Below are 14,055 nucleotides of genomic sequence, written 5' to 3'. Positions count from 1 at the left end.
GGCGCCAGGCGCACCTCATCGGGGAAACTGTTCCACAGTTCGGGGGCCACCACTGAAAAGGCCCTGGTTCTAGTCATCACCCTCCGAGCTTCTCGATGGGATGGTACTCGGAGGAGGGCCTTAGATGTTGAGCGCAGTGTACGGGTAGGTTCATATTGGGAGAGGCGTTCCACCAGGTATTGCCGTCCCATGCCGTGTGGGGCTTTATAGGTCAAAACCAGCACTTTGAATCTAGCCCGGAAACAAATAGGAAGCCAGTGCAGACGGGCCAGAACAGGTGTTATATGAGCGGACCTTCTGGTCCGCGTCAACAATCTGGCCGCTGCATTCTGGACTAGCTGTAGTTTCCGAACAGTCTTCAAGGGCAGCCCAACGTAGAGCGCGTTGCAGTAGTCCAATCTAGAAGTTACCAGAGCATGAACAACTGAGGCGAGGTCGTCACTGTCCAGATAGGGACGTAGCTAGGCTACCAATCGAAGATGGTAAAAAGCATTCCGTGCCACCGAGGCCACCTGGGCCTCAAGAGACAAGGAAGGATCAAAAATAACTCCCAAGCTATGAACCTGTTCCTTCAAGGGGAGTGTAACCCCGTCAAGAACAGGATGAACATCCACCATCTGAGCAGAGAAGGCACTCACCAACAGCGTCTCAGTCTTGTCTGGATTGAGCTTCAGTCTGTTAGCTCCCATCCAGTCCATTATCGCGGCCAGGCAACGGTTTAGCACGTTAACAGCCTCACCTGAAGAGGATGAAAACGAGAAATAGAGCTGCGTGTCATCAGCGTACTGATGACAACGCACCCCCAAACTCCTGATGACTGCACCCAGCGGCTTCATGTAGATGTTAAAAAGCATGGGGGACAGTACCGATCCCTGCGGGACTCCACAATGGAGAGTCCAGGGTATCGAGCAATGTTCCCCAAGCACTACCTTCTGGTGACGACCCACCAAGTAGGAGCGGAGCCACTGCCAAGCAGTACCCCCAACTCCCAACTCCGTGAGTCTTCCCAGAAGGATACCATGGTCGATGGTATCAAAAGCAGCTGAGAGATCAAGGAGAATCAACAGAGTCACACTCCCCCTGTCCCTCTCCCGACAGAGGTCATCATACAGGGCGACCAAGGCTGTTTCAGTGCCAAAACCGGGCCTAAAACCGGATTGAAATGGATCAAGATAATCAGTGTCATCCAAGAGCCCTTGGAGCTGGCCGGCAACCACCCGTTCCAGTACCTTGCCCAAGAACGGAACATTCGCCACAGGTCTATAGTTGTTCAGGTTATCTGGGTCCAAAGAGGGTTTCTTCAGGAGCAGTCTCACTACCGCCTCTTTTAGGCAGTCAGGGACCACTCCCTCTCTCAAAGAGGCGTTTATTATCTCCTTGGCCCAGCCGGCGGTTCCAGTCCTGCCAGCTTTCACCAGCCAAGAGGGGCAAGGGTCCAGAACAGATGTAGTCGCCCGCACCAGTCCAAGGATCTTTTCAACATCCTCAAGCTGTACAGACTGAAACTCATCCAATAAATAAGGACAGGACCGTGTTCTGGATGCTTCATTGGATCTCACTGCCATAACATTGGAGTCTAAGTCCCGGTGAATGCATGCGATCTTATCCTGGAAGTGCCTCGCGAACTCATCACAGCAGGCTGCAGATGAATCCATAATATCCCGAGGGCCAGAATGTAAAAGCCCTCGTACAATTTTAAAGAGCTCCGCCGGGCGGGAGAGACATGCCTTAATTGTGGCAGCAAAATATCTCTTTTTTGCTGCCCTCACCGCTACTATATACCGCTTAGAAGAAGCACTTACCAAAGCATAATTGCATTCGTCAGGAGTTCGCCTCCATCTGCACTCAAGCTTCCTCCTCTCTTGCTTCATCACTCTCAGCTCCACGGTATACCATGGAGCTGTATGAGCTCTACATAGGAGGGGGCGCATGGGAGCGATCGTGTCAACTGCCCGGGTCATCTCCGTATTCCACAATCCAACCAGGGCTTCGACAGGAGCGCCAGTCTTCTCAGTCGGAAAATCCCCCAGAGCCCTTTGGAAACCCTCAGGATCCATTAGTCTCTGGGGGCGGACCAATTTAATAGGTCCCCCACCCTTGCAGAGGGAAAGGGCCGCTGTGAGCCTAAACTTCAGCAAGCGGTGATCTGTCCATGACAATGGGGTAGATGACAAATCCCCAACCACCAGATCACCATCTCCATGCCCAGTGGCGAAGATCAAATCAAGAGTATGTCCCGACACATGCGTTGGGCCAGTAACAACCTGAGACAGCCCCATGGTTGTCATGGAGGCCATGAAGTCCTGAGCCGCCCCAGATAAAGCAGTCTCGGCATGGACGTTGAAGTCCCCCAGTACCAAAAGCCTGGGGGACTGCAACAATACCTCCGAGACTACCTGTGTCAGCTCAGTTAGGGAATTTGTTGGGCAGCAGGGCGGGCGGTACACCAACAAAATTCCCAGTCTGTCTCTCTGGCCCAGCACAAAGGCCTACTTTGCTGCGGTATGCATACTTAATCCATTGTTATTGAGGCAGAATTTTTACCTGAAGTTCAAGCTAAAGGTTTATAGCACACATTCTTACAAGATTAAAGACCTTTATAAATCAGCCAGGCTGATTTTGTAGGCTTGCACTGAACCAGATTCTGGTTTGAAGTTTGTTTATGCAGATTTGTACATGGTCTTATCTTTTATTTAGGTGTGTAGCAATATACACAAAAAAATCCTTAATCCTGAAAGGCTCACACTTTTAATTCAGGGAGAAACATACATACATATATATAAAATTTAAAAGGCAGGAGACTTCTGTTCACAGCTCCTTTTCATCTGTGAGCCAGCTTAGGAGATGAATTACTAGTTTTAAAGCACAGTCTGTGGGTCATGAGCAGCCACTGAGGCCCTCCCCTCTGGCCTGGCTATGGCTAATAGGTACAAGAGGCAGGGCCTTTTGATCATAGCCTTGTGATTATGGAACTCTCCCCCACCCACACAGCAAATATGGGGAGAGGAGTATCTTTGGAAGCTTTTTTCTTTTTTAAAGCAATATATTTGCTGTTTTCATGCTGAATAAGGGCCAAACTAGAGATCCAATTCTGGGAACCCAGGACTCTGTTAAATATTTATTTTATTTATTTTTTAAAAAATTATATTCTGCTTTTCACCATCTAGATCTCCAAGCAGCTTACCACAATAAAAATATACAATATACAAAATTTAAAACATAAATCTTAAAAATTTAAAACATGAATAATTTAAAATCTCAAAAAAGAAAAAAAAGAAAATTTAAAACATCACAGAAGCATTCATGATGCCAAGGCCTCCCAATAAAACACTTGTTAGCCAGGCACCTGAAACTCAGCAGGGCCTGTCTACCTTCCAGTAGGAGTGAGTTCCATAAAGTTGGGCCCACAGCACTGAAGGTATGATTCCTCGTTGACATGAGTTGTACTTCTGGCCCATGGGGGACCACTAATACTGATCCTGAAGATGATCTTGGTGATCGACTTGGGACATACAGGGTAAAATGGTCCTTAAGGTATACTGGGCCTTTGTACACTAGTACAAGAACCTTGACCCCGGCCTGGTAGCAGGTGAAATGTCTAAAAAAATGGCACAGATGGAATGATTTGAAATGGAGAAACACCAGGGACCTGAGGAAAGCTTAACCATTCTCTTCAACCACAACTTTCCCCCTACACTCCCCAGCAAAGCTGTTTTTTTTCCTCATCCACAGCTGGGCCCGGGGAGGAAAGTATAGGCAAGGAAAGTGTGAAGTTCTTTCCAAATTGCATCTTTCTCCACCAGTTTTTAAAGACCCAAGTGCTAAGACCCAGGTGCTTTGCCAGACATGTAGTTTGACCCTGTCAGTCCATATCTGTTACTTTCCCAGAGACCCCTGGTGTCAAAACACCAGTCACCACCACCTGTTTTGTAGCTTAATGCAAATCTGTTTGCACCAAGGCTATAGCCAAGATCTCCAGATGAAATAATTTAAGCAACAGAACTCAAGGAACATAACAGTCATAAATTAATATTTAACTTGTAAGCAAGATGGCCACACATTTCCCACTTAATCAGTAACATATTCAGCTTCTTTAAAAGAGACAATAATATATACCATGGTTTTGTTTTCTTTAAGCAGCAGCTGTGCCAGGCCCACCAGGGCCTCCTGGAGAACCTGGATTACCAGGGACCAGGAACTTGGTAAGAGTGTGTATCTATTTCTTTAAGAGCTTCCTAAAACATTCAGCACAATAGAAATATCAATATACAGACCATAAAGGAAGTTAGATGGACCATGGGTATGCCCAGAACAGATGCTTGGTGGCTTCAACATGATCATCTGGAGGGCCACATTGGACTCGTGGTAGGCTTACAGTGATTAAACAAAAGCATTGTTGTATGAACCACTGCCAGCAGGCAGGGCCTATACACTGCAACTGCAATTTATATTACTAGAATAGTTCAAAAAAGATCTGCTATGAACATGCCAATTGTGGCAGCTGAGTGTATTCATACAATCAGTTCCTTCATATCACAAGCCCACGGGCCACCTGGCACACTCCCACAAGGTATTACATAGGGACAGCTAAAGGTCTGATCTTAACATATATAACTCCTGCATCCAGGAAGAATCAAACGAACATATAACTCTGGTTACTTTTTTTAAGGAAGCATATAATTCAAATATTTGCAGGGGTGAAACCAAATCATTCTGTTTTTGAAGAAATGACGAAGTAGGTGATTTCATATATTATACAAGAACCTAAAAACCTGCCAAGTGTTAAAATCATCTTCAGAGGTCCTGCTGTCTGGCCCACCATTGTAATTTGTTAGATTAGCAGGTACCATAGATGGGGCCTTTTTGGTGGTGGCCAAACATCTTTGGAATTCCTCCACAGGAAGATATTATTGGCCCCTTCAATACTAGCATTTAAGACAATCTTGATGACTTTTTAAAATTTCAGTTCATGTTTGGTTGATGTGCTGGTTCTTGAGGTTTTTGCTGCTGCTCATTTAATTAGGAGGATTGCTCAGCAAATTGTTTCTGTAATTTTAATGAAGTTTTTGTGAACCACCTTGAGAGAATTATGGAAAGAGGGTTAGAAATCCCTTTAATTAATTATACAACCACGAGAGTGGCTATATACTATAGCCAGCACAGATTTTTCACATTCCTCAATGTTAAATTGAAAATACCCCCAAGCCATTCTGATGCTTCCCATAAGCTCATTTCAAAACAAAACCTTACAAAACATACCATGCTGAACTCAGAAACGCTTGCTTAACAATCCTCTAAATTTTCATGGCAATACACAAAACAGTCAGAGAGAATAAAGAGTTCAAAGTCTAAAAAGAGAGAGAGAGAAACCCAGACCCCGTTTGGACTTTTTTCTGTCAGAGTTCTCATAATCTGTTGAACTTCATTAAAATCAGCCATGTACGCAGGATACCGGTAATCCTATTACTGACCTTGTCCCATACTCTGACCTTCACCTTCTGCAGTTTAAAAGTTGAAAAAATGTGTGGCTGATTTTTAATTAATTTAAATTTTTTGCATTGAACTGAATGATAGTGTTGGGACTGCTCAGCAATAACCAACTGTCAGTGCTCCAAAAGCCAGGCTCACAGCTGCTGGGCTTGCCTAATCAGGGGGCCATACCCACACCAGACTTTGATTTCACTTGAAACAGTTATGGCTTCCCCCAAAGAATCCTGGGAAGTGTAGTTTGTGAAGGTTGCTGCGAGGAGACTCCTATTCCACTGACAGAGCTCCAGTGGCCAGACTGGTTTAACAGTCAGCTGCTCTGATTGAAGGTCTGTGAGTGGGACAGGGCGTCTCCTAGCAACTCTCAGCACTTCACTAGCTACACTTCCCAGGATTCTTTGAGAGAAGCCATGACTGTCCAAAGTGAAATAAAGACGTGGTGTGGATGTGGCCAGGGACAGCTTTGGTTTGAATTTGGGTAGGAGACTACATGTGCCTGCTATAGAATAAGAAGGTGGAGAACATGCTGAAAAGCAATGATACTGTTCACAATGTTTTCCTTTTGGAAACGAAAGGGGCTTCCCCTCTGCCCAGTGCCCACCCATCCAATCTCCTCCCCCTCCTCCTACCCTCCCTGCCTCTCCCCCAGGTCAGTGTTTTACTACGACCTAGTAGACCAGGGTTCGAATCCCCACACAACCATGAAGCTCACTGGGTGACCTTGGGCCAGTCACTGCCTCTCAGCCTCAGGGGAAGGCAATGGTAAAACCACCTCTGAATACCGTTTACCATGAAAACCCTATTCATAGGGTCAACATAAGTTGGGATCGACTTGAAGGCAGTCCCTTTCCATTTTCAAACATGATTGCACAGAAATAAATTCCATTGAACTCAAAAAGTATGCAAATTATCAAACCCACCCTCCCTTCTCCTTCCTCCTCCCTCTTGCCCCTTCCCTCCTCACCCCCTCCCCACCCCCTCCCAACCCCTCCTCCCCCTCCCCACTTCTCCCCATGGTCAGTTTTACCTATCTTAAGCATGATTGAACTCTATAAGCATGCAAATGATCAAGCCTGCCCTCCCCTCCCCCTTCCTTTGCCTCCCTCCAGTCTGCTCCTTCTCCTTCCTCCTCCCCCTCCTTCTCCCCCATGGTTAGTTTTACCTATCCTAACCATAATTGCATAGGAGTAAATCCCACTGAACTCAATAAGCATGCAAATTATCAGACCTGCCTTTCCCCTCCTTCCCCTCTCCTCTCTCTTCCTCCTCCCCTTCCCTCACCCTTCTTCCTCTTCCCCTGCCCACTCCAGCCCTTCCTCCCTCCCGGGCAGTTTTACCTATCCTAAGCATGATTGTATGGGAGTAAATCCCACTGAACTCAATAAGCATGCAAATGATCAATCCATTCTCAGCAAACTTGCACAGGATCCCATTTCTTACCTCCCTGATTAAAAAGCAGAGAAATTCACTAATAGGCAAAAAACCTTGCGGTTTAAGAATATACCTATAGCCCACAGATATTTCTATCCAACTTTAAAAAGCAGGGAAATTGGGCAGCTATAGTGAATGCACCAGAGGAGCAGGAGACCTGACCTCCTCTCTGAGATATTGTACTGCCCTACAAATTTGTCAAAATATAAACACAATTTGGGTTGGTCTTTCACAGTCCAATCCACTTCCTGTGTAGCTTGGAAGAATTTGGTAACATGTAACATGTAATCAATGTATTTTTATTGATTAACTTTACAACAGTAACAGTTAAATATGAAGTATTTTGATCTGGGATAGCATAATGCTTAAAAATCCAATACTACTGTTTAGTCCTCTTGTCAAAAAGCCATCTCTTCATCTGGAAGGGTTGCAACAGTACACAAACCAAGCTAAGCCAAAGGACAGTATTATTCCTCTTGTCAATCGCTGCAGTTCAGTCCCATCATTTAAAACCTTTGAAAGTGATAGTTGATACCAATGTAGCAGCAATATTTGTTATAGACAGATAGATAGATAGATTCTAACCTAACCAAAAGCTAGAAATAGAAGAAAGGAAAGATATTACTGAGCCAGACTACTGATTCTTCCAGTATGTCAGCAGTTCTCAAGTAAGCATAGATCTTTCCTTTTTACTAGAGCTTGAATCTAAAAGCTTATGTATGCAAAGCATGTGCTCTACAACTTCTTTTCTTTCTTCAATATATGTTCCAGTAGCATGCACATGTACACACACACACACACATGCAGCCCATCTCATTCAGTAGCAAGAATCTAAGAAATTGGGAAAGATTATTGTTTCCTTTAACAAAAAATATAAAACTGCCTTATACTGAGTCAGTCTGTTGGTCCATTTAACCCAGGACTGCCTGTTCTGATTTGCAGTGGCTCTCCAAGGATTTTCACAGCATTCGTCCCTGACGCCATTTAACTGGAGACATTATTAAAGCCTGCACGCTTTCACTAAGTTGTGACTCCTCCTATTATAAATATTCTCCATGACTAATTATTCATAACAGTTAAGTTGTAATTTGTTAAAAATAAATAACATTTCCTGAACTTCTGGTTATTTCTTGACCAAGTAAAAACTTCATTCTTATAGACCATTCTTTTTATTTGATCAATTAATTTTATTTGTTCAATTAATGGTTTTCTCTTGACAGGTCACAAGACTTAGAAATGTTGACTCTATGCTACAAAATGTTCACTTAGTGTCAGAAGGCACATTGATCTATCTTAGTGAAACCAGTGAGGTATTTATCCGTACTCAAGGTGGATGGAAAAAACTGCAGGTAATAGTTGATTCTAGATCATGTAGCTCATCTTCCATTCAAAAGATTTGTCATCTCCTTTGTTATTGAAAGGAATGCTTTGGAGCCTTAAATGAATGCATATTTCTTCCATAAAGTTCATCATTGCTTCTGTTCTTGTTTCTGTTTCACTTTGTGTTTTATCTCAGCTTGGTGAACTGGTTCCCATCCCTGCTGACAGTCCCCCACCTCCAGCAATTTCAAGCCTAGTAAGTGTTAAAACAGTTTTCTGATTAAGAAGCGCTGTTTCCGATGCTGACTGACCCCATAATAACTTATATTTTCAGTGCTCCAATCTCCCTATTCATAGTAATATGATAATCTAGTGAATGAATATAGGAATTTATGCAACATTGGCCCAATTTCACTGACCTTCGAAGAGGTAGGGATAAGTGGAAATTGGGTTAATCATGTGTACATCCACTGATGTATTCATCCGCAATATGCAATTATACTGGTTGCTATGGTTTGATTCTTATTTCAATATGGGAATTGCTGCCATCTACAGCATAGGTATCTCCTTAGGAATGAAGGCAGATGTAACATTCTAAGAGCAAGTGAAGCAGTCTTATAGCTACTCCACAGCTCTGTAAACAGCCTTTTTTTCCTGGAGGAAAAACTACAGTAGGGCCCCGCTTATACGGCGGGTTCTGTTCCAGACCCCCACCGTAAAGCGGAAAACACCATAAAGCGGTACCCCATTGACTTTAATGGGCCGCGTCACGCAAAAATGATGCGAAAGCGGTGCAAAACGTCGCAAAAGGGAAAAAAACCCTTTAAAATTGAAAATGAAAGGCGCCGCATCAGCGGAACGCCTTAAAGCGGAACGCCGTGAAGCAGGGCCCTACTGTAGTACTGTAGGTTCTAGAATATTTCAGTTTGAATGGGGAAAAACCCAGCCATGGTAAGCATATTTTGTCTAGTACCTCTCTTCTCACAGTTCTTGGAGCAGTTTTGTATTTGTTTTTTAAATGTTAATGATTTCATTTTGGCAAGGCGAAAGATAAAAATGCAAGTGCTATTGATGATTTTTTTTTAAAAAAAAAGACCTTGCCTGATATAGATGTTGAGGGATAAGATTGAGGGCTGAGATTTACTTTACTAATATCTATGTGTGTCATATGAGTTGCAAATCCAGGCTTTACTCTTGTTTTCTCTCATTTAATGCTTTATTTTGTTGTGTGTTAAACTAATAGGGATTTCAACCCCTTCCAGCACCAATTCCAGCTTCAAGTACTGACAGTGGAAGGCCAAGCGTAAGTAGGAGGCTTGTCTTGTGCTTTATGGCTGGTGTGGTTGGCCTGTATGCAGATAAAGGGCATGTCTGCACTATTTTTCTTACCAGGATACATCCCAAGAAAAGTTGGTGTAGTTCACCACAATGAGTGGAGTCATTAGTCAGTGTTATGCTTTCTGGCTTGGTTGCAGGAAAGTGAATTTCCCATAAAAGTTCATTTCCCCAACTGTAAATAAAACCTTTAAGTGGTTTACAAAGAATATAATATATATATAAAAATTGCCAATAAAAGTCAACATTAAAAAAACCAAGTTTATAAAAAGCAAAATAAATAAAATCAACGGTTACAAGTATACATTCTAAGCTAAAATTGCAGATTAAAATACACATCTTTACATGTCTGGATAGGCTTGCCTAAACAGAAAAGAGTTTAGCAGGTACTGAAAAGTATACAGGGAAGGCACTTGACCAATGTCAATGGGCAGGGATTTCCAGAGTGTAGGAGCTGCCACACTAAAAGATTGGTTTCTTACAAGTGCAGAACAAACATTATGTGGCACTTGTAAAAGTACCAGTTCTCCAGATTGAAGACGCTGAGTGGGCATATATGGGGTAAAGCAATCTTTCAAGTAAACTGGTCCCAAGCTGTTAAGGGATTTATATACTAATAGTAACACCTTGAACCGGTAACAAATCAGCAGCCAGTGCAGATCTCTGAGCAGTGGTGTTATATGCTGAGTCACACTTCTGTTAGAAACCATGCTGCTGCATTATGAACTGGCTGCAGTTTCCAGACCAAGCACAAGGGAAGCCCCACCTAGGGCACATTGCAGTAATTCATTCTCAAACTCACCAATGCCTGCCTTCATGTGGTCAAGCTGTCCTGGTCCAGAAACAGTCACAGCTGTTGTAACCACCAGGCCTGGTAGAAGGCACTTCTAGCTACCGAGGCTCTCTGGGCCTCAAGTGTCAAAGCTTGAACTAGAAGCACCCCCCCCAAAACTGCATAGCTGCTCTTTCAGGGGTAGTACAACCCCATCCAGGGCAGGCAGTTGGCCTGTTTCTCAGACACAGGAGTTACTCGTCCACAGTGCCTCAGTCTCGCTGAAATTCAGGCATAGTTTATTTTTCTTCATCCATCCTATGACTGCATCCAGACATCGGTCCAGGATCTCCCAATTAAGAAGTTATGAGTGTCAGCAGCCATGGTATCAATGGTATCAAAAGGCACAGTGAGGTTGAGAAACGGAAGCAAGGTCACACTCCCCTTGTCCTGCTTTTGATAAAGGTCATCAGTTAGGGTGACCAAGGGTGACTCCGTCCCATGGCAAGGCCTGACCCCGGACCGGAATGGGTCTGGATAGTCTGCGTCATCCAAGAATGCCTGCAGCTGCCTCACTATAACCCTTTCCACCCCCTACCCTAGGAAGGGGGTATTTGCAACTGGTCGGTAATAGTTCAATACTAAGGGGTCCAGGGCTGGCTTCTTTAGGCATAGCATACCACTGCTCTTTTCAAGGCAACAGGGGCATGCACCCAAGAAAGTTTCCCTGCTAAGTAGAGCTTCGCATTAGTAGTAAGCACTACATGAAAACATGAATACGTGTCTGCTACGGGCAGCTGTGAAGCTTGAAACTGCTTTCAGTCTGTGCTGTGCTGGTGAAAATATTTTTTTATTATGGGTAAGTCTAAATATTCTTGTTTGGAATATAAATATTCCCACCAGGTTTTTCACCTTATATTCAAGGGCATCTGATGTTATTTGTAGAAGAACAGAGTAGCAGATATTATAACTTTAAAAAATAATTAGAGGCCTACAGCCAAAGATTTGGCTGACAGTTTCAAACTGATATCTGAATTTCCTGATCTTAGCACCTCCATGAAATACCTTTCTCTTCTGCATATTTTCTCCCACCCTTCCCCTCTCTAGTTCATCTCCTTGTTCCTCCCTTCATTCTTTTGGACCACTCTTTCTTCAAGAGTGCTCCATGCCACCCTTCCCATGGCCTAGACTCTTATTTCTCCTACCCTCCTTCCCTAGGTCCTTTTGCCTCCTCTGCTTCTCTGTAGGGCCACATTCACACTACACATTCCACGATTATTCCACTTTAAACAGTCATGGCTTCTCCCAAAGAATCCTGGGAAGTGTAGTTTGTGAAGGATGTTGAAACCTGTTAGGAGACTCCTATTCTCCTCACAGAATTACAATTCTCAGTGTGGTTTAACAGTCATTTCCTCATCCCAGAGGACTATGGGAATTGTAGCTCTGTGAAGGGAATAGGGATCTCCTAACAATTCTCAGCACTCTTCACAAACTACACTTCCCAGGATTCTTTGGGGGAAACCATGTCTGTTTAAAGTGGAATAATAGTGGAATAAATGTGTGGTGTGAATGTGGCCTAGGTCTGAAAAGCCAGAGGAATCTGCCTGATGTGGTCTACTGTGACATTAACACAGCATAGCTAATCACTGCTAGAGCCTTCATGACCTCCAAGCCTCTTCCTGCACGGCAGTAGCAGTTGTTTACATTCTTTACTTTGCAGCTTCATCTGGTGGCTTTGAACTCTCCATTTTCTGGTGACATGCGAGCTGACTACCAGTGCTTTCAACAAGCTCGGGCTGCTGGGTTAATCTCAACGTACAGAGCTTTTGTGTCTTCACATCTGCAAGATCTCTTGACAGTTGTCAGGAAAGCAGACCGGTATCATTTGCCCATAGTTAATCTTAAGGTAAGATTTTGTTCCCTTTGCTCTCTGAAACGCACCTCTACATGTGTGTGCCATGCACTGGAAATACAATGATAGATTATGCCCCACAAATATAAGTAGAAGAAACATCTCTTACAGTTAGAGATGGGAGAATCTGTCAATTTTGGTTTCTCTCAGTTTCTCATTGTTCCAGTCTTCAGTTCTCCACATTTCCATACCAGTTCTCAATTTTTCTTTTAAAAAAGTCCTCCTGAACATTCATCAGAATTATAATACGAATTTGTCCTAATATCCAAAATTTAATGCAGTTTTCCTAAGATACACATTTTTGCCGTTGTTTGCCTGATATAATAAATTTGTTTGAATATATGCATTTATATGCAGATTTTAATCTTATATATTCATTTTTGTAAACATTACTGGGTTGAAGAACTGCATAGCAAAATTCAGAGAAGTTTGAATTTTGAAGGATGGCTGGGTTTTGGTTCACATATTGTTTTGGAAAATGTGAATTAGGTAAGTTTGCTTTTAAATGTGAACTGAATTGAATTCCTCCCCCATCCCTGCTTACAGGTACTGTTGATCCTTGTCTTGCAGCCTACCTGTTTCCTTTAACTATGCCCATTTAGCATTATCTCCCCCCTGTGATTGTGTCCATTCATTAAAGGAACAGTTTTAAGTTATCATGTAATAAAGGGAAGAACATCTGAGCAACTGAGCCACAGTAGTCTGTCCCCACACACTTAGAATAATGAGCAGGGTTTTCTTCCAGAGCAGATGGCAGGGATCCTATACAAGTCAGTCCTGGGACTTCTCTTTTCAAAATTAAGAACTGCACCCCGTACACCTCTCTTGCAGTATTCTGAAAATATGGGCCAAGAATATTTTGTGCTGTAAATGTTATGGTAGTATCCCATTTTCTGACTGTACCTGCTGACTTTCGCTGCCAGTGTCCCTGTCCATTAGTTTCACAGGAATTGCAAACTAGTTATTTCAAAGATTATGACAGTGGTGGGGAACCTCAGGTCTAGGGGCCAAATGCAGCCATCCAGGCTTTTTTTGATCTCAGGACTCTTACCAAGGACTCTTACAAACTGCACCCTCCTTGAGTTCTTTTGCCTGGCTGTAATGTGTCCTTGAGCTGTTGTAATGCCTCTTGCCTGCCTAGAAGGAGGATGGAGAGATGTGTGGGATGTGTACATGTGTGTTGAATGTAGCCTACTATACAAAGGTAACATCCATTGCGTTGGCCCCTTTTCATCTGTCCCTGCCTGGTATGTGGCCCCTAGAAGGTTCCCCACAATGGAAAGTGGTCCTTGAGCTGTAAAGGTTTCCCTGCCCCTGGCTTATGATGTGGTACTTGGAATTGTATGGGGAGGTGGCTGGCTTATAGCCTCCAACCATGTATGAATGAATGAATAATTTTTATTTTGGTCATAGACCAGCCAGTCCAACCATGTATGGAAGTTGAGCACTGCCATCCTTCTGTGCTCCTCATTTTGCCCCATTCTTTGTGGAACAAAATGAAAGCCACGTTTGCTCACATCTACATTCACACCACAGGTGATGGGACCTGTGGAAGAGCAGGGTGGGGAAAGCCACAACATTATCTGGCTTCGTAGATGTGGACTGTTATAGAAATTGGAACATTTTCTAGATAGGGCTGGAGGACATTCCTGGTTAGGGATGACTCCTCCTACTGGCTGTGACAGGCAGGGTCTCTAAGCTTCTTGGTCTCCTCTCCAGGGGGAGGAGTTGTCCCCCTCCCCAGACTGGCCCTGCCTGTGGTCAGGGAAGGTCGGGTGTTTTTTCTCTTCTCTACTTT

At 43.7% G+C, this 14,055-nt stretch overlaps 1 protein-coding gene across 2 annotated transcripts in view; it reads left to right on the top strand.

Moving 5' to 3' along the window:
• COL15A1 (collagen type XV alpha 1 chain) overlaps positions 1-14,055 on the top strand; it is a 285,344-nt gene that overhangs the window by 248,729 nt on the left and 22,560 nt on the right. Inside the window, exons 37-41 of one of the 2 annotated variants that reach the window (XM_061591221.1) lie at positions 4,141-4,202; positions 8,139-8,267; positions 8,435-8,494; positions 9,482-9,541; positions 12,066-12,251. In XM_061591221.1, coding sequence (XP_061447205.1) covers positions 4,141-4,202; positions 8,139-8,267; positions 8,435-8,494; positions 9,482-9,541; positions 12,066-12,251 — 497 coding nt within the window. Of the gene's footprint in view, positions 1-4,137; positions 4,203-8,138; positions 8,268-8,434; positions 8,495-9,481; positions 9,542-12,065; positions 12,252-14,055 lie in introns of both variants that reach the window. The other variant, XM_061591220.1, reaches the window with a different exon arrangement.

The sequence above is a fragment of the Rhineura floridana genome, chromosome 11 (genome assembly GCF_030035675.1).
Source record: "Rhineura floridana isolate rRhiFlo1 chromosome 11, rRhiFlo1.hap2, whole genome shotgun sequence".
NCBI lineage: Eukaryota > Metazoa > Chordata > Lepidosauria > Squamata > Rhineuridae > Rhineura > Rhineura floridana.
The sequence above is the reverse complement of the archived record's forward strand: the minus strand, read 5'-3'. Positions and strand labels throughout refer to the sequence as shown.